This window comes from Sturnira hondurensis, unplaced genomic scaffold, assembly GCF_014824575.4.
Source record: "Sturnira hondurensis isolate 20B ecotype Veracruz unplaced genomic scaffold, ASM1482457v3 Scaffold0001120, whole genome shotgun sequence".
Classification (NCBI taxonomy): Eukaryota; Metazoa; Chordata; class Mammalia; order Chiroptera; family Phyllostomidae; genus Sturnira; species Sturnira hondurensis.
The window spans coordinates 5,330,750-5,351,795 of record NW_028073751.1 but is presented as its reverse complement, the minus strand read 5'-3'; the positions used below and the strand labels follow the sequence as shown (position 1 = coordinate 5,351,795).

Here is a 21,046-nt window from a genome sequence, read left to right as displayed (position 1 = left end):
CTCCCCAGCCAAAGCTGTGGATTTCACCTGGAAGCCCCATGGCCCAAGTAACTCCAAATCCTCAGGTCTCTATACGTACCAATTCCTCAAAAAGCCTCCCTGACCTCTCCACCTACGTCAATGTCCCCATCGCACACTAGGATACAGCATGGTCAACCTACCCACCAAATCAAGCAGCACAAGTGCAAAGTTACATTTATTTGTATAATCCTGCAAAAAAAAATCTGTCAAACTAGACACACACTCATGAAGGCAGTGGTCCATGTACATCTACAATGTTTTAAATTTTTTATTTTTTTTTTAATTTATTGATAACAAAGAGAGAGACAGACACATAAACTTGCTATTACACTTATTTATGCATTCATTGGTTGATTCTTGTATGTGCTCTGACCAGGGATTGAACCCTCAACCTTGGTGTATCAGGATGACACTCAAACCAAATGAGCTACCTGGCTAGCACTCTTCACTTGTTTTATTCAGTACTATATCTCTGTCTTTCACTGTTTATACATTGTTAGACAGGAAGTAGAAGCATGCATTTTTCATTCTGGATGCATGGATAGGAAAACTGGTAACTGAACAGTGGGGAAAGTTGGGAAGGAGTAGTGTGGTGTAGTCAAAATGATTTTTCAAATCCCTACTGATATAAAACCCTAGGAGAGTAGGCGAGTTATTTAAGCTTCTGACCCTCAGCTTTTTCATCTTTTGTGAGGGAACAATGGGTAAATAAAAAAAATAAATGGCCTGATCTAACCACTTCCTTCCTTCCTGTATCTACACAAAGAGGTACTATCCCCTAGAAGTACAGGCCCAAAAATGAATTCAAGAGAGAGGAAAAACAAAAGTAGTGCAAGCCAAGACATGGCGCAGAGGAGACAAAACTGAGTTCAGGTTTTCCTGGACACTTTCAGAAATCCTCTACTTGTGTATCGAGGCATTATCATCACCGAACTGCATATGGTGGTGTAAACCACGGACTGGCTAGGGAGGGTATGGGGACGGGCTCCTCCACATCACAGAAACCAGGCCATCTAAAAACAGTCCAAATGGCCTGAAGGTTGAGGAAGGCCCTGGAAAACAAGGGCACTCTCCCCTACAGCTTAGTGCCGCCCAGCGGGTCTCCCTCTTCAGGGCCAGGAGCCCCTTTTCTGAAAAGCACTGACCTCTGTTGCCCTACCCCAATCCTCAGTAGTCAGAACCAAGAAATTAGGTAAGAAGTAACCAAATCACCAATTTTGAACAGACGGGACTCCTCCATACCATAGGCTGACTGACGGACGCGTGGTCTGTGAAAACAACGCTCTGGACACTCCCCAAAGCCATAGGCATCCTGGGAATTCCAACAGACACCCAGGAGACAAATCCTTTCCAGAGGAGAGTGTTGATCTTCTGAATTAGTCTCAACACACAGTGAAATGGATTACTACTCTCCTAAAGCTGGTATTCAACAGGTTTTTCCTAGCCTGAAATTTCCCCCAGGAAACTTATTCAATTATCCTTTGGTTTAAAAAACAAAAAACCTTCCAAGCACTTTATGAGAGAAATGGAATTTGCTGGAAGTGCTGCATGTTTGCATAAAAACAAGAGATCTGAGAGGTGAGGAAGTTGCTGCCCCATTTTTAACATGGATGGATACAGAGGTTGTCTAGAGTCATCGTGAGCATGCCACCATTTTCTTGGACATTTTACGGACAGCTCCATGGGCATGTTCTTACCACAGGGCCCAACTTGATTTGCTCTTTCCCAACCTACCTGCTCCTTCTAAATTTAATCAATTTCAGCACCATTAAAACCCATGAAAAAATACAGCCACATTGAAATGAATGTGAAAGCCACCTGGAGAACAGATTACCAAGTGGTTCACACACTCACTGCGGCACACTCCTCATTCTGAGAACCCCCAGCATTGCTAGGACTCGCTGGCTGCAGCCCTCAGAAACTACTCAGCTCTCAGAAGTTTCCAGTAGGTCCCAGGAACACTGGCCGATTGTTTCTTAATTGCTCGGGTGTGAATTACCTACTTTGGGGATTATCTACAGCCAATTTTTAATCCCAGAACAGCTCCCCAAGACCCTGCACTCCATGTGACTTCCCTGCCTACTCTGCCTTATACTCTACTCTCTGAGCAATATGCAAAAATAGGAGAACATGTACTAATGTTAATATTAACTGAAATCACACAGTCAGAAGTAGCATGCCTTGGAAAGAGAACAATAGGCTTTAAAGCCAGATAAGTCTGGATTAGAATCCTATCTCTGTCTTTGCTACTCTCTGGCTGGGTGTGATCATAGATAAAATGCTTCCCCTCTCTGAGACTCCCCTAGGATTAACCCACCTAGGTGCTGTAAGAGTCAAATGAAATATAAAGCAACTGTGACTTACTTGGTAATGAATAGATGGCCATTACCAGTATTACCAATATGAGGGTGTTACCACCTCCTAATACTTGAACTTTCCAGTTGATACAATACTTTCCATACTCAAGTCCATGTTGTCCTTATAATAATCCCATGGGGTAAATATTGTGACCATTCTTACTATTAACTTCTTGCTGTGTTTCTACACTAATGGGTATAATGAAGGATAATACATTACCATTTATAGAATTAGAGTTTATTTGATTTTCCCAATATATCTGTTAGGTTTTAATAATGAGAAAAGCCAGGCCCATGATGTTAAGTGGTAACAACAATGATGATAATGGAGCTAACACTCACTGAGCAGACTGCGTTGCTCTGGGCTAAGCACTTAAAAGCATCCTCTCCTCCTCCTCCTCCTCTTTATTCTGTATGCAGGACACCTTGGCTCAGCCAAGGTTAAGGAACTTCTGCAAGATGACGGATGGCATCAGTGAGCAGCACAACCAGGATTCTGCCCCCAACAGTATACTCTCTACCAGCAGCCAGATTCATTTTTTAAAAATACACAATGGCTCGTGTCACTTGACTGATCACAACTCTCCAGGGACTTCTCATGACACTTAGAACACAATCCCACCTCTGGACCATGGCCTCGCATGGTCTAGTCCCAGCCCACCTGAACACTGTGCCTCTGGTCTCCTCCAACCCAGTCACAATGGGCCTTCCTGGTGTTTCTAGAACACAGCTAGTTCATTCCCTCCGCCTTGCACATGCTAGTCCCTCTACTAGCAATGCTCACCTGCCAGCTCCCGAACACGCCTACTTCCGCCTCTCTTTGCTCAGGTTTGTCTCAAATGTCACCTCTTAGACAGGCCTTCTCTACTTCAGCTACCCCTTGCTTGTCACTCTCTCTACCTTTGCTCTTAATTCTTCATTGCACTTCTCTCTACCTGAAACCATAGCCTTTGTCTACCTGCGTACTGCTTCTCGTCAGTTCCTCTCGAATGTATAACTCCATGACAGCAGAGACTGTATCTGCCTTGTTTGCTGAAGCGGCATTATGGTAGCTTCAGTACATATTTCCTGAATAAAGGAACAAATACAATCTACATTTTCACCAGCTGAGACACAAGAAACCAATAGGTGAAGTCCCCACACTCTGGGAGCCTCTACTGGAGAGCCACTGGCTGAACACAGTGCAGGGGCCCTGCGATGAGAAGCCCAAGACAAACAGGACTGACAGGGATTTCATTCATTCGTGGACATCTAAGCGTAAATACTGCAATCAGAATTTTCTTCCCTAGCCTACTATATACACAGAAGCCTATCTTCTTTTTCCATGGACACATGCAGAGAGAAAAAAAAAAGCTAAAGGGAACACAGAGTAAAGAAAGCAAAATAGGTAGCAAGAAAAGAGATGAACCCCCTGCTGAGCCTGGAATAAACCTACCAGCTCTCAGCCTGAGTCAAGGGAGGCTCTAAGACAGCTGTAAAGTGATCCAATTCTTGGCACGACACAGGCAGCCAGAGAGGCAGTAACTGGGTTCTTGCATGCTGAGGGCTGCAGATCAGCTTGTAGAGGACTGTGTCCTTGTGCGTTTTCACATCTACAGTCCCCCAGTCCACCTTAAAATTTCAAATCAGGACAGTCATGAAAGAGTAATGCTTAATGCACAGCGCAGCAACGCCAACAAGCTTAATCAGGACCATTTGTCTCCTACACTGGGATCTGGACATCCCAAGAATGAATTACAGGCCAGTGGCCTCAAATCCTTTCTGCCTGGAGGCCTGGGTGGTTGTGTACTGATTCTTCAAACAAGAGAGAACTTCTCCAGCTTTCTGAAAATGGAAGTGTCTTAAGCCCAGAACCAATTGCCTCTGCCCATCTAGATCTCTTTCTTGCCTTTACCTACTTGTTCTATCACCTTGATCAGCCCTAGGACTGGTTTAGATACTTTGTCATAACAAACTCTGAGAGCAAAGGGCAGGGAAAGAGAGAACACTCAGAATCAGAGGCCTACCATTTGCCCTGGAGTCACCACTAAGGGGTCACGTGAGATGGGCACGCTTAACTCTCTGCTCCTTCTCCTCACATCTGTAAACCAGGCCTTGTGAAAACCAAATGAAGCAATGTCTGTGAAGGTGCTCCAAGGATCTCTGGAGAGATTGTCTCATGTCATGATTTTGTATAAACAGACTCTGGTTTTGAAAAATGCTATTGATAATAACAACAGCGGAGGGCAATGATGGTCATCCAGAATACCAGCCACCACTGAACGAAGGGTTTCCATCCTAATTCCATTTAATCCTCCCAACAAACCAGTGATGTAGATACTAAAGTTATTCTCATCTTACAGATTAAAACAAACTAAGGCCTGGTGAACTTAATTCCCCAAGATCACACACTCAGTAACACATGAGCCTGGCGTTCCACCCCTTGTTTGTAACATCGCTCCTGAGCCCAAGCTCCCAACCACTACAGACCCCTATCCCCACTGAGGGCAACAGTGCACGACGGCCTCTGCTGAACCTCGCATGCTGAATGCGAGTTGCATTCTCCGAACACTCTGATCGGGGTGGGAAGGAATGATACTAAGTAACCACAAGTTTGAACTCAGAATGAGGTCTCACTTTTCTCATCTGCAAATGGGTCAATAATACTATCTACTTCACAGGGTTCTTCAAGAATCAAATGACATAATGTATGTCAAACACCCAGTACACAGTCTGTGCTCAATAAACATTAATCGAGAACCCGCACTTGTTGGCAGTGGGGGAAATCTTTCAGTATTTGCCTCAACAACCCTTTGCCCTGAGCTTTAGGAGTTAATGATGCGGCCAGGGGCCTGCTCACTGTTGCCTGGCCCAAACTGGGGTGGCCAAGGGATAGCTCACACCTGCCAGGCTACAGCCTGCTGTCAGTTCAAAGACTATACCCCCAAGAAAAAGGTGAGTATTAGGCCACAGCAAAGTCACACATCAGTCTGAAGTTGGCCGAGAGAGGGTGGATTTGTTAAGTGTTATCGAGGACAAGCAGAAAGGCTTCTGATTGCCCAAGTGAGTCCAAAGAACACCACTGCCCATCATATCATTGGGGCACAGGATCTCATCCAACAAGATGACTGGAAACCCCAACAATAAAATCTCTGAGAAAACAAGCTGTTCCTTTTCCTTCCTCTCTCACTAGCCCCAACCCCTCAGTCAGGGCTATTCTCAAGTTGGGTATTACTGTTCAACTAAATATAATTTGAGTTTAATGTGGGCCACAGCAACCGGGATGCACACACAAGTCACAGTGAAAAGCGAGGTGCACAACGTCAGCACTTGGTGAGCTAGGATGATGCCACCTCACCTGACAATGGTTCAGGCAATGAAAGCGGTGGCTGCAGAGACCTGCCAAGGCATGGGCAGGAGGGGCAAGGAGAAAGAAAAATGGCCAAACAGGGAGCAGGGCCTGGGAGGGAATGCAGGCAAGGGAGGGAGCCAGCACCCGTCTTCTATCAGCCCAGGCCTGGCAGGCATGGACGGAAAGCTGGAAGGCAAGGTGCACTCAGCTGACTGCCTCGTGGGCCAGTGCACAGGAGGCCAAGTCGCCATGCCCATTAATGCCATCCATCCTTCTCAGGTTTAAAAGGGGAAATGTTCTATTTATAAGCCACCGACCAGTGGAGACCTGGCAGCCATGGGATGGCTCTCATCCCACAGGGATCCTGGTTACCAGCGGCTGCCTTCTCCTGCCTCTCAACTGCGGGTGTTCTAACAGCAAAAGGCTGAAGGTGACTGGGAGCAAATGGAAAAAGAAAATCCTTTTTTTCTGTTCTCTGCTGCTTTCCTGTGACTGTTGGACTTCCAGTAATAGCTGAAGGCTTTAGAGCCTTTAAAAAACAGGGACCCATGCAATTTCATCAAGCCTTTCTTCAATCTTCAAGACGAAATTCTTTTTTGTTTTGCAGATCAAGGGAAACTGAAGCACAGAGATGAAGAGGATGTACAATCAGAAGCAGGGCAAACCAGCACGCAGAGCAAAGGCGATGACGCCCTCCCTGTGTCCCCTCTTGGTCTTCTACCTCGTACTCATCCTGATGGAACCAGAAAAGCCTTGTGAAAACACCGTCTGGGAGTCTGATCTGAATGACGGTCAAAAGAGTGACGAGCACATGCAACAGAAACAACATATAAAGCAGCTCTGGCTGTACTGTCGAATGCCTGCAGGAGGGCAGCAGGCCATGCTACGGTTCTGCACCTGGGATGCTTGAAAGTCACTGAAATACGTGACTCTGGCTGTCTCAGGGTCCCATGTGTGTGAGGAGCCACTGCTGTTCAAATGACAAGGCTCACTAGCTGGAATGTGGAATGGCCTCTCAACAGCAAAGAGCTGGGTGGGTTAGGTGTTGCAGGCCAATGATGAAACTCCTTCCAGCACCAGTGGGTTGAACACATCATGACAGGACACCAGAATGGAGCAAAGATTTCATGCATATTAAAAAGGGGAAGAAGGCGGGGAGTGACTTTGGCCATCAGGCAGACTCTGGAACATCAGCCCCATGACTTCTCAACTATGCTACCTGAGCTTCTTGAAGCCTGTCTGCTCAGTTGTTAACTCAGTTGTGAAAGAAATTTCTGCAAACAGCAACCACTCACATACCACCTTCATGCTTTCTGCCATAACTTCCTGCCATCTTAGACTTAGGGTATGTTCAAAAACATATCCTTGTATTAGGTTACATGTTGTTAACAAACTATAGTCCATGGGCCAAATTCACCACTGCCTGCTTTGTAAATAAAGTTTTATTAATAACCACCATGCACATTTGTTTCCTTATTGTCTATGGCTGCTTTCACACTACAACAGTGGAGTTCAAAGCACTGCAAACCAAAACTATTTACTATTTGGCCCTGAACTGGAAAAACCAACCCCTGTCCTAAACAATAATTTAGAAAACCAGGGGTTTATGTGTACTGATGCCCACATCCCAAATCTAATTTGTACTTTAAAGTGTTTGCTGGAACACCTAAGATGATCTGGGGTACCACCAGTACTGGGTATACTCCAGTTTGGGAAATGCACTCATGAGGAGTAAATTAACTAACACTCTCTCATAAGGCACCAAGCCTGAAAACAGCAGGGCTTTGGTGGCCACCCTTGGTTCTCAGCCCTGTTCCCCTCTGGAGCAGTTCTGCCAATCCAGTGAGCTTTTCCTTCTCAGGTGAGGGAGTAATTGGCAGGGCCAGAGAATGAGAAGGAAAAGAACCAACAGGAATTAGGCACTTACTAACTAACATGCCAGATACTGTCCTGAACTTGAATCCTGACAGCAACTTTCTGAGGTGGGTGTTATTACTTATCCCCCTTTTACAGAAAACCAATGGAAGCACAGAGAAGTCCAACTCTGAGTGAAGATGCCACAGCCAGTATGTCAGCATGCTAATGCACAGCATTCACACAGTGCCCTCCATGGAAACAGCTCTCTCCAATCCACATGGCAGTACCCACGGGAAATTGAGATATGCACAAAGACTGAGGTACAAGGATGCTCAAGCTGATGTTACTCATAGTGTCAAAAATCTGGAAAAGAGATTCAAGTCCAACGACAGCAAATGGTTCAACAAATTGGGATACAATTCAACAACAGAATAATAAAAAAAACATTACAAATGGTATTTATAAACAATTTCCACGGCATGGGAAAATACATGTAAATTTTTTAAAGCAGAATGGAAACAAGCATATTCAATATAATACCAATTAGGTCTAAATACAATATTGACATTGACAAAATATATACAAGACAGCACAAAAAAAGGGACTGTCTCTGGGGGTGGTATTATAGGTGATTTTCACTGGATTTTTGAGAATCATTGCCAGATTTCCTTCACATTCTGATTATTTCATATTATCTTATAGTAAGTGAAAATACACGTTTTCAACCTGCTTAGTAGTGAAGTTCACAGATTCGGTGTCCACACCCAACATAACTAAACCTTAATTCCAACTTTGCACTCTTCCTCCAACCCCTGCTCTTCCCCTCCATGTCCCAACATGAGTGACAACTTGGCAAACTACAGTGGGTTCTTGAGCATCATACAAATACAAAGGATTCTTGTAAAAGTACCAGATTAAAAACAAACTGGAAAAAATGAAGGAACTGAGAATTGAAAGTAAAGAGGAAGTGTTATATTTCCTTTTTCTGGGAGAAGGGGAGGTGAGAAGTTTCCATTTTTAAGTCTTTCTAGCCTAGATAGAAGCCCATTCTGAGCATGCTCTCAAACCAACTGGCTCTGGGCACTCTGTCTGCTCACTGAGTAGTACATCTGTAGACAGCAGAATGTTGCACACACCCACACACATCTGTCTATTGTCTCCTAGTGGTCTGAACTGCAACAGCAAATTATATACTCACTCCTTAAAGGCAGAGATGCACATTCTACTTGTGAATGACCTTTACCCCTCGGTATCCGGTCTCCCAGGCCAGGGCCACAGGGCCAAGAGTACTGAAGGGTTCTGATCAAGTGAAGAGCTATAAGAAGCCTGGACACCTGCAGTTAAACCTAGTGGTTTCATGTAGGAGCAAACAGGAACATGTAAAACAAGAGTGGGAAGCAGAGTAAGTGACGGCAATGTCCTCCTGAAAAGCCAGATGGTCAGTGTTGCACTGGGTCCTGGAGGTGCATGAGAAGGCGTATCTGGAACATTTAGGGCTAATCTATGAATTTGAGTTAATACATTAAGGGAAGTGGCCCTACGGAATCGAGATTAGGAGATGGAACCTCCTCTGTCTCAATCTGACAGCCTACAGCCTTCAGTCTTCAAACAGCTGGAGAAACAATGGGGCAGCAGCATTTCTGTAAACAAGCTAATTTTTTAGAGCTAACAGGCAGTAACGTTTATGATGTAAAACTTCAAACCTGGAATAGACTAACTCACATTAGAAAAGCCTGTCTTTCCCTTCCTCTTGCACCGGACTAGTGTATCCTCTCTGACAAGTGCGTGGCTTTCTAACTGTTCCTCAGGTGGGACTACAGGACAACAGCCCAGGCTGAGAAAAGGCCATTTCCTGGCTTCTCTTCCTGTTTCTGACTCGAGCTCATTTCAAGGGAGAATAAAACACTTCCCACAGAGCATCTGGGGACTAAATCTCATAACTGTAACCAAAGGGTGAGCAAGCAACAGCACATGTAGACTCAGGAGATGTGCACAAAGATGGCAAAGGGTGCCAACAGAGGGTGGGGTGGGAAGAGAGGGGTTCTAGTCCAGTGCAGAATCCTGTTCTTTGCAATAAGAAAGGGTGCAAATCAGTGACAAGTATCAGCTGTCTAGATATTGACATTTGTGAGGTCATTCACTCAGTGACGAAACCTAGGGAGCAACAAACCATCCTTCCTCTCTGCTACCCTACTCCCATCTTTTCCCTTCCTTCTCTACTAGGTAAGAATTTGGCCAAGGAGAGAAAACTCAGTATCACCGATGTATATTCCTGACACTCTGGGAACATACGCAGAAAGGATCCTGATGGCAACAGGATCCACAGGGTGAGAGGTCCATAAGATTGACAAAAATAGTAAAGTGGTTTTTGAATTTAATAGTTAGGAATTAACGAAACCAAGAATACACTAGGCCTCTAGGCAAAGAACTGAAACTCAACTAAATGACACGGGTGGTCTGGATAAATGGAAAGACATTCAAAGCTCTTAGAGGAAATAAGTTAATATTATGAAAGTGTCAATTTCCCCCAAATTAATCAATACCATTCAATGCAATCATCAATGAAAATGTGTAAGTTTCTGAGGAACTCATTACACACATGCCAGAATTTATACAGAAGAATAAAGGTCTACAAGCAGGCAAACCAACCCTTAAAAAGGAGAGTAAAGACAGGAGACTAACCTACCACATATTAAGATGTGCCTCAAAGTCACCACATTAAAACCAGAGATGTATGAACACAAGAATAAACAGACTAAGGCAATAAAGAGCTGAAAGACAGAGCTCAGATATTCAAACCTGATGTACAATAAAGCTGGCATCAGAGGTCAAAGGGGAAGAGAATGGATAGTTTAGATGTTGGTGTGAAAAACTGACTCTTCATGTGGATAAAAATAAAACCATATCTTTACAAAACAGCATATATAATGCTAGATATCAGATTAGAAGCTTAAATGTGAAAAAAAATCATGAAGTCAATCAAAGAAAATGTAGGTTCACATCTTTTGACATGGGTTAGGAAAACCTTTAAAACACAACTTGAAAATCATAAACCAGAATGCAAAAAAGAATGAAAAGATGAATTTGAATTTAAAAGGTAAGGCTTTATACTTAAAGGAGGGTATCATACATAATATTAATAAAACAATGACAGAATGGGAAGAAATATTTAAAATGTCTACAGCTAACAAGGGAATTAATATCCAGAACACAGAAGAACTTTACATATCAACATGAAAAAATGGCAACTGCTATATAAAAATGGGCAAAAATAAAAAAAATCAGAAGAGGAAATCCAGTACATAAGCACATAAAGAGAAGCTCAAACTCATTAATTAGCAGAGAAATAAAATTTAAGCAACAATGAGCTATCATTTTATAAGACTGACCAAAAAGAACTTCTGGCCAAGATAGAGGCGTAGATAGATATACTTTGCCTCCTCACACAATCAAAAGAAGGATAACAAATTTAAAAACAAAATGATAACCAAAATGCCAGAAAATTGAACTGTATGGAAGTCCGACAACCAAGGAGTTAAAGAAGAAGCATTCATTCAGACCGGTAGGAGGGGAGGAGACAGGCAGCCGGCAGAGAGGATGGGGCAGGTAAGGCAGTGGCTGGGGGAGTGGGCAGTCCCACATTCGCATGCAGAGAGACCCAGAGGAACAACTGGGGAGCAAGACAGACCACACAACCCAGGGTTGCAGTGCGGTGAAATAAAGCCTCAAACCTCTGACTGGAAAAACCTGTGAGGGTTGAGGCAGCAGATGAAACTCCCAGCCTCACAGGGGAGTTCCTTGGAGGGACCCATAGGATCCTAGAACATACACAAACCACCCACATGGCAATCAGCACCAGAAAGGCCCAGTTTGCTTGTGGATATTGGGGGAAGTGACTGAAAACTGGCAGAGACTGGAGCAAGTGCTATTGTTCCCACTTAGACCTGTTCCCCACATATGGCGTCAAAACGAAGCGACCTGGCTTGCCCTGCCCTGGAGAATATATAAGGCTCCTGCCCTTACTACATAACAGGAGGGCCAAGAGAAAAAAAAAAGTGGTCCAAATCAAAAAACAGATCAAAGCTCCAAAAATAAAATTGAGCAGTGAAGAGATAGTCAACCTATCAGATGCACAGTTCAAAACACTGATAATCAGGATGCTCACACAAATGCTTGAGTATGGTCGCAAAATAGAGGAAGAAGTGAAAGCTATGAAAAGCAAAATAAAGGAAAATGTACAGGGCACCAACAGTTACGAGAAAGAAACTGGGACTCAAATCAGAAGGAAGAAATAAACATTCAACCAGAACAGAATAAAGAAACAAGAATTCAAAAAAAAATGAGGAGAGGCTTAGGAACTTTCAGGACATCTTTAAATGTTCCAACATCTGAATTATAGGGGTACCAGAAGGGGAAGAGGAACAGCCACAAGTGGAAAACTTACTTGAACAACTAATAAAGGAGAACTTCCCCAATCTGGCCAAGAAAACAGACTTCCAGGAAGTCTAGGAAGCTTAGAGAGTCCCAAAGAAGGTAGACCCAAGGAGGAACACACCAAGGTACATGATAATTACATTAGCCAAGATGAAAATGAAGGAGAGAATCCTGGAAGCAGCAAGAGATAAGGGGACAGTCACCTACAAAGGAATTTCCATAAGACTCAGCTGATTTCTCAAAAGAGACCTTACAGGCAAGAAAGGGCTGGAAAGAAATATTCCAAGTCATGAAAGGCAAGACACTACATCCAAGATTGCTCCATCTAGCAAAGCTTTAATTTAGAATGGAAGGGCAGATAAAGCGCTTGACTCACATAAGGTCAAATTGAAAGAGTTCACCATCACCAAGCCCTTATTATATGAAATGTTAAAGGGATTTATCTAAGAAAAAGAAGATAAAAAATATGAACATTGAAATGGCAACAAACTCACAATTATTAACAACCGAACCTAAACAAACAAACAAACAAACAAACCAAGCAACTAGAACAGGAACAGAACCACAGAAATGGAGAACACATGGAGGTTTAGCAACAGGGGAGTAGGAGGAGAAGGGGGGAAAAGGTACAGAGAATAAGTAGCATAAATGCTAGGTAGAAAATAGACCAGGGAAGAGTAAGAATAGTATGGGAAATATAGAAGCCAAAAGAGCTTATAAGTATGACACATGGACATGAACTAAAGTGGGGGAATGTGGGTGGGAAGGGGTGTGCAGAGTGGAGGAGAGGGGGGAAATGGGACCACTGTAATAGCATAATCAATAAAATACATAAAAAATAAATTACATTTAAAAAAAGAAACATAAATGGTACATACAGAATAGATGGGGGAGGTTAAGAATAATATGGGAAACAGAGAAGTGAAAGACCTTATATGTATGACCCATGGACATGAACTACAGTGGGGGAATGCTAGTGGGAGGGGTAGGTATAGGGAGGAGGGGAATAAAAAGAAAAAAAATGGGACAACTATAATAGCATAATCAATGAAATATATTAATGAAAAAAAGACTGACAAAAGCAGTAGAAAGCTGAATAATGGCAAGAGCTGGCAGGAATAGCAAGAGCTCAGCAGCCCTCCATGAACCCTTGTTCATGGACCCTTGTTCATGGAGGGCTGCTGAGACTGAGAACAGACAACTCTAGAGAAGGATAGAAGAGTCCTCCCTCAAATGCGGACCAGCTATTTTCCTCATGCATATAAACTGCAAAGAAACTGTCATGCAGGGGGACCGGTACAGGGCTGTTCCTTGTGGTGCTGTTAGTAGTGACAAGGAGCTAGAGGCCTGAGGAGGTAGGGGGCATCTCTACAGAAGCAGATGCAGACAGAAGCCATGCTCTGGAAGCAGACAGAGAAATGTGGATGGCTCCTAGAGCATGCTGACAGAGCAAAGGAAGAAAACGAGCAAGACATAGAACCATTCACGTAACTTAAAAGCACAGGTAGATATAAAGATCCGTAACATCTGAGAATACAGTTTCATAGTACATGTTAGAATGATGGCCTATAGGGGAAAAACAGGACTTGAGAAAAGAGAAGGAAAATGAATGAATGGAGGGCCCTGCGATGATAACATGCCACCAATGGGGGAGTATGATTAACGCAACCCCTCTGTATCTGAGATTCAAACAGAGAACAGAGGAGAGGAAAAAGGCTATGCAAAGAAATGCTCATACGTTTATCTGCTGCCATCCGCTCCCTGGTAACCGGACCATTTGGAAAATATGAGCAGTTAACAGACATTATTCAAGACCCTGTATACCCGACGGGCACTGTATGCCCTGAGAGAAATTTCAAGATGAAAGTAACATATTCATAAGTGCCCGGGAGGAAGTTCCTTTTGCTACCTGCCCATTCTGGCTCTCTGATAAAATGCTGGCATTCAAATTCCCACCAAAAGATTTTCCAGAAAGACAATGCTAGGCATTTGGAATTTGGGTATTAAAGGTTAAATAAATAAATAATCAAATAAATAATAAAGTGAATGTGAATTTTAAGAGTGGGTCATTGACCCACTCTTAAAATTCACATTCAATTGCCTTCTTCACTTTAAAAGGACTTTGACCACGGTATAAAAAAAAAAAGGGTGCAGTGCAGACCCTGGGCAAGAGTGCCACCTGTGGCAGAGGGTGCTGTGGGGTGAAAATGCAAATTACTGCAATTAAGAAATACTAAAATATAACCACTGAGAAGGGGCAGGGCAGCTCTGGCATTGTATGACCGAAAACAGGGGTCCAGTGCCCGAGGAAGTGAGGAAGCACCGTTTGCCAGCTTGGAGATCAGTGATCAGAATATCTCAATACTGCAGAAAAATCATTGATCTCTACAGTCCTGGAAAAGTGGCCCATGTATTTTAACCAACCTTTCCTGTCTCCTTCTTGCTAAATGAAAGGGTAAGCAACTGAAGAAGCATTACAGACTCAAAGCAGTCAACTCTATACTCTGTGAATAACTGGATGCCAGAAGCAAAATGTGGCAAATGTGTATGCTCTCCTAAAATGGAACTTTTTGCATTGTTCTTTTCCTAGGGAGGTAGAATATCCTTCTGGTTAACAGTAGAGCCCTTAGACTTAGAACTCGGATTAAATCACGTCCTCTGAATTTACTAGCCTCAACTTCCTAATCTACAAAAGTGGGCCCCAAACACTTATCTCACAGAGTTTTGCAAGCATTAAATGAGCTAATTGCATAAAATATCCTGAAACATAATAAGTGGTCATAGTAAGTGACCATAGTAAGTGGTCAATGCAATCTATTAATATCTACTATTGTAAAACATATGCTCACTGTAGGAAATGCAAAGTATGGAGAGGTATTTAAAGTAGAAGGCCAGTCCCTCTAGGTAATCCACTCTCTATCCTGATGAAGATTTTGATGAAAAAAACTGTAATTCCAGACCTTTTTTTATCAATACATCTAGACCAGCAATTTCCAACTGGTGTGCTGCAAGAACTTTTAAAATATGCAATACCTGACTATTTAGTCAGGGGCACTGACCTCTCTTCCATTAAGATTGTCACATAAAAAAATGACAACAATCAATACAACAATAGGCAGCTGGTGTGAATGCCCCATCCTGAACCATAAATATATGGGTTATACAATAGAGTTGTATCTTACTAGTCATGTCACATAATAAGGTTGTATCTGATTGGTTAATACTTGGTAGCAGAAATCCTTACATTCAAGTATAGTCACCTGATTTAAAAAGTCATTTTGTATCAAAAAGGATATAGTTACTATTGTTATTATTATTTTTATTTAATTCTTATTCAAGTACAGTTTTCTGTTTTATATTCCCTGCTTGTTATTATTTTTTGTAAACCAAGAAAAACTCTACCTGTTTTTTTGGTCAGATCGAGGAAATAATATAATGTATTTTTTGGTGCACAGCAGAATTTAGTAATTAGTTTATTTGTGCCATGAGATGAAAAAGGTTGGAAATCGCTGATCTAAATAAATCAAATATGTAATTCATTTTACTAAATACATTGTTCCTTAACATAATTTTTGGAAGCTTCAACTAACAGTATATGGATCACTATTTCTATAAATATACATAGATCTCTCTTGTTCTTTTTAAAGCCTACATAGTACTCTATGACATTTTTAATCAATTTCATATTGGACATTTAGATTATCTGCATTTCTTTGCTATTATAACCAATGTTCCAGTAAATTCCTTTGAGGCATAAACATCTTTGAACCCAAGTCTCTTTCTTTGGGACAAACTGTTGGGTCAAAGGATATTTACTTCTTAAAGGCTTTCATACACATTCCTAAAAGGCCTTACAGAATGGCAGAACCAGCTGCCAAATGCCCACCAATGAAATCAGAGTCGTCTTTCAAATCTATTAGTACTTATCTCAAGCAGAGAGAAGCAGGTTCATAAGATCTCAGCTACAAGGAAACATTGGGTCCGGGATCCCCATTCCTACGCCTCTCATTCCCTACAGTATTTTTTTGGAATTTTATTTTTCCCCCATTACCATTTATCCCCCTTATACCCTCTTTCACCTCTACCCACCTCTCTCCCCTCACCCCACAATCGCCTCACTGTTGTTCACGTCCATGAGTCCTTTTTCTTTTTTGCTCTATCCCTCCACAGTTCTTGAGTCCTTAGAAGTAGCATGTCCCAAGTTGGGGCATGGTACAGCCATCTGTTACTGTGGCATGCGGTGTCCTAGTGGGTTCCTTGATTTCCCTCTGGCAGACCACTCTGCTCCCATTTCGTGCACCACCCTTGAAACTGTTGATCAAGGTGTCTTGTTTTCTCCTGGCTGGGCCCAAGTTAAACTAACCTGATGCTCTCTTTCCTGGGAATTCTAGTCATCCTGAATGAAGGTAGTCATCCTACCGCACTATGAAGTTACCCCACAGCCTTCCACGGTCCTTCATAATCACTGCTATTGTTTTTTTTAAGATTTTATTTATTTATCTTTAGAGGGGAAGGGAAGGAGAGAAGGAGAGAAATATCAATGTATGGTTGCCTCTCATGAGTCCCCTGCTGGGAACTGGCCAGCAACCCAGGCATGTGCCCTGACTGGGAATCGAACTGCGATCGTATGGTTCACAGGCCCGCGCTCAATCCACTGAGCTACACCAGCCAAGGCTACTGCTACTGTTTTTGCTATCATTATTTTAGCCCAAGTTAGCCAGAGTTGATGTCAATTGCTCTAAAACAATCCTACCTGATAAGGAGGAAAGGAAAAAATTACTTGTTTCTTTGAATATTTACTTTAAAAAATTTTTCCCTCATTCAAACTTTCAGGGGGAAAAAACATTTTTTTCTGCCCTACAGGCCTCTTAACCTACCAAAAGCCACCATTTCAAATATACTTAATATCTCCGATCAAACTCCTGGTAATTATCTGTTTTTATGAAAGAATGGAAGAAGGAAAATCTCTGTCCTATAATGGATTTAACACACACACACACACACACACACACACAAGCTCACCCTTCTGTTCACATGGAGAGGCACTGTTTTACTGCTTTTTCTGACACGACTGGAATTCATGGTAAAGCTACCTTACATTTTTTCCCAAGAATATTTTACAAAGCAAATCTGAGGCAGTGGGACAGGATTTCCTTTGTATCCTTACAGCAACCTGGAAGGAATCTGTTTTTCTCCTGTACACCAAGGAGATAATCAGCCCAAACACTCTAGTAGTAGTTTTATTTTAATCCCCTCATCTTTATAAGGTTGCAGGTACCCTCGGAAATCATGATTAACCAGACTGCTCAGAGTCAGCAGCATGGGAATGTCCTGGATATTCTACAGAGGCTGCTGAGGGTCACTTCCACCACAGAGGAATACCATTACAGAGCTCGCCATCTCCACCCCTTCCTCTCCAAAGGGGCAACAAAGAACAGAGTTCCTAAGCAATCACTAAGATCGCTTTGACCAAGACTGTGTGGGAGGCAGTCAATTCTGGCTTTCTCATAGGACGGAGCTGGATTAAGTGACTTTTAAGTGATGATGACCTAGGATTAACTGAGATAACATACATGAAAATGTTTTGTTAAGTATGAAGGGTTCTATAAGCCAAAGTGTCATCACAGCCTTGCCAGTCAGGCTCACTGAACATCCTGGAGTCCCTGACGTGGTAAGTCAGGGTGGAAGCCTCTCTGGCTGCACTGGGAAGAAAGGGGCAGACCCAACAGGACCACATCACCTCCTAGTGGCTCTTCCCTGGAGTAGCAACTTCTCCAAACCCAACCCCAACTATAGAAAATTATCAAAGTATTGTACTTACTTCCTTCAGTCTGACTGTCTTTGTTCGAGTTGTAGACCTGAAAAATAGAAATAAACATTTACCTATGTGCATTTTATACCACCCTACATGTTCAGTGAAGAAAGCCATTACCTTTCCCCTTTCCCTAGTTTGTGCTATATGATTGAAGACAATTTCTAGTTAGACCTCAAGACAATTTCTAGTTAGACCTCAAATACGAATCCCTTCTGTAACTGTCTAGTTCTCAGTACTTACTTAACTGTCCTTAAGCATGTATACATTAGAATCATCTGTGAAACTTTATTGTAAAAAAGTCATATTCTGTTCTGACTAGTGTGGCTCAGTTGGTTTGGCCAACTTTTCATCGTCCCACAAAATGAAAAGTCACAGGTTCAATTCCCAGGCAGGGCACACGCCCAGGTTGCAGGTTCGGTCCCTGGGTGGGGTGCATATAAGAGGCAACAGATTGATGTTTCTCTCTCATATCAATATTTCACTCCCTCTGTTTATCCCTCCCTCTGTTCTTCTCTCTCTAAAAATAAATATAAATATAATCTTTTAAAAAATCACATTCCATCTTCATATGTGTGTATATAAAGCTAAAAAAGAAAAAACATTTTGAATTAGTTATACATCATTAAGCATTAACTGTGCGCCAGGCAATGGGCTAAGCAATTCACATGAATTATCTCAAATTATCCACAAAACAATTCTTCTGGGTAGGAACTGTTTTATCACTGTATACAGATGGAGAATTTGAGATTTAGAGACATTCAGCTCACAAGTAACAAATTCAGGAAAAGAAACATTACAAACTATTAAGTATTAGCACTAGGGAATGGAATCAATCTTTTTCTTACCTTATAGGCTTTTGTAAATTTGCATTTTATAAGAAGAACATAGCACTTTTACAACAGAAGCCCCTTAAATGACTCACAGAAATCATAAAAGGGGAAGTGCCCCACATAAAACAGACAATGACATATGGCAAGAGTCAGAAGCTTTTTCAGTAAAGGGCTAGTCGGTACGTATTTCAGGCTTTGTAGGCCAGGAGGCAAAATCAATGATAGTATGTAGGTACTTGTGTAACAAGGGAGAAAAGAAATTTCCACAAAATTTTTGGTTGATAAAATTCAAAATACCTGGTCCAGCACAAATAATGCCCCTTTTTATTACAAAATCTTCTATTACCACATCATAAGCATGTAACTGTAACATACAACAGCACACTCAAACATACCAGATGACATTTTAGGTGAAATGTTCAAATTAGAACTATAAATTACTACACCCATATTATTACCCTACCATCCACACTCAAGCCGGCATTACTTCTGCCGGACCCTGTATACTAATTTTTCCAAGTTACAGTATTCCCAGGTGAAAATCCCTTTTAGGGTTTTCATGGCTCTCTTCTCATGGCTCGGTTCCCCTAAGTGTTAAATAAGTGGTTCTCAAGCAGGAGTAACCATCAGAAGCACTTGAAATACCTTTTTTTTTCAAGTTTTGATGACCAGCATCACCTTATGTTTTTTCATACTAACAGAGTCACAATCACCAAAGAAAGATTTGGGCACTACGACATTTTTCTGAAGCAGAGACTTCATTTTATCTAATAATGTCAGCATATTAAGGATTGACAAACTATGGCTCACAGGCCAAATCCAGTTCACCAACCTGCTTTCGTATAGTCCATGAGTTAAACCTGGTAACTGCAGACGAACATTTGCAACTGATTTTGATGATAGGAAATACTAACTCTGAAGCTTAATTAAGCTTAGTGTTACCCTCCCCCTAAAAATATCCCATTCTTCTGATTAATACACCTATATTTCAAACACTTACACTCCCTGGAAAAGATACTCTTTCTGTACCGGAGGGAACATATTCGCCCATTCTCCCTCAGCAGCACCGCGCCCAGCCACACAAGTGAAGAATTCGGACTACATCCTATCTTTTGCACTGACCCCCACAGAGCCTGCACGACGAGAGTGAAGCTGAGACTCCAAGTCCCCATATGTCCCCCTCTCCTTTGCTTGTACTGACTTTATTCATGTGACTATCAAATGAGGAGATACTGACTTTGGAAAGTTAAGACCTCTTTAATGGGTGATTTCTAAAGTTGGTAGCAATTCATTAATTTGTTTATTCACTCATGCACTTAACAAAAATTTATCGTGTGCTTGTAATGCCCAGGCACTGTCCTAGATACTGGGGGTACGAATGAAGAGAACAGCTATGACCTCCGCTTCCTGGAACCTGCTCACTAGGAAAGAAAATAGAAATAAACAGATACATAAATATGATATTCAAATACCCATAACTAGAGTAGAGAAAGTCAAAGTCTCCTATGGACCTGAGGTAAGGAACACCTTCTCTGAAGAGGTGACATTTGCACGAGACCTGACCAATAAGGGAGGACCTCCTTGAGAAACCCCGGGGGCCATGTGCGTGTTGGAGGGAGGAAAGCCAGATGGTTGGCAAACAGTACAAGGTAGGAGCTAAGGATGGGGCAGAGGCACAGCAACAGGATCCTACAGGGCCTTGTGACCTGCTAGGGAAGTGGGTAGACTCACAATAGCTGGGACCAGTGATCCATGCTGACTGGCGTTCACCAAGCTTGGGGAGTTGGGCAAGTAAAGTGCAGGAAGAGAGACCATATTCTGGCAAGCATTTTTTTCCCAGCTATCCCTTCCATAAAATTCAAACATTCTATCCCAGAAACACTTGCTCCTATTTATAAATGGCAAAATCCAGAGGAAATAACAAAATGCAAGGCTTTCAGCTCTCCTTAATGAGGAGGTAAGTTTGCACCAAATTACTTTCCTTCTGTGTTTCCTGGGTCTCAGGATACCTCTGCCTGGAATACCCAAGCATTCCCTCAAGTTAGAGAGGTGTGATCAATGAACCAAGGGCACCAGAAACATGTGCCGCCCCATCGTCTGAGGCCAGGCCATTAATCTCTGTCTCGTTTGGATAAATGAGCCAAAGAGAATGACTTCTGAAATGAAGCTAATAAACCATGGCTACCAGGAGTGCGTGACTACATGACCCAACCGAGAAAGCAGGGAGTCTGGAAGCAGCCTCACTGTCACAGAGGCCAGATGGCAGCACGGTGAAAGGGCGGTATTCTCTCACCGTGAGGAAAGTGCAGGGGTAAGGAAAATCTTCATATGCTTCCCCTAGACTAAGAGAACTAACAGCACTAAGAGGGAATGTCTTTATTTACCGAGCATTTACCAAATG

At 42.4% G+C, this 21,046-nt stretch overlaps 1 protein-coding gene across 4 annotated transcripts in view; it reads right to left on the bottom strand.

Annotated features, from left to right (window-relative positions):
- The window catches only part of ARHGAP26 (Rho GTPase activating protein 26), a 420,536-nt gene that overhangs the window by 186,676 nt on the left and 212,814 nt on the right, over positions 1-21,046 (bottom strand). For all 4 annotated transcript variants that reach the window (XM_037062978.1, XM_037062987.1, XM_037062996.1 and 1 more), the window contains one exon: positions 17,822-17,858. In XM_037062978.1, the coding sequence (XP_036918873.1) occupies positions 17,822-17,858 (37 nt within the window). The remainder of the gene's footprint in view (positions 1-17,821; positions 17,859-21,046) is intronic.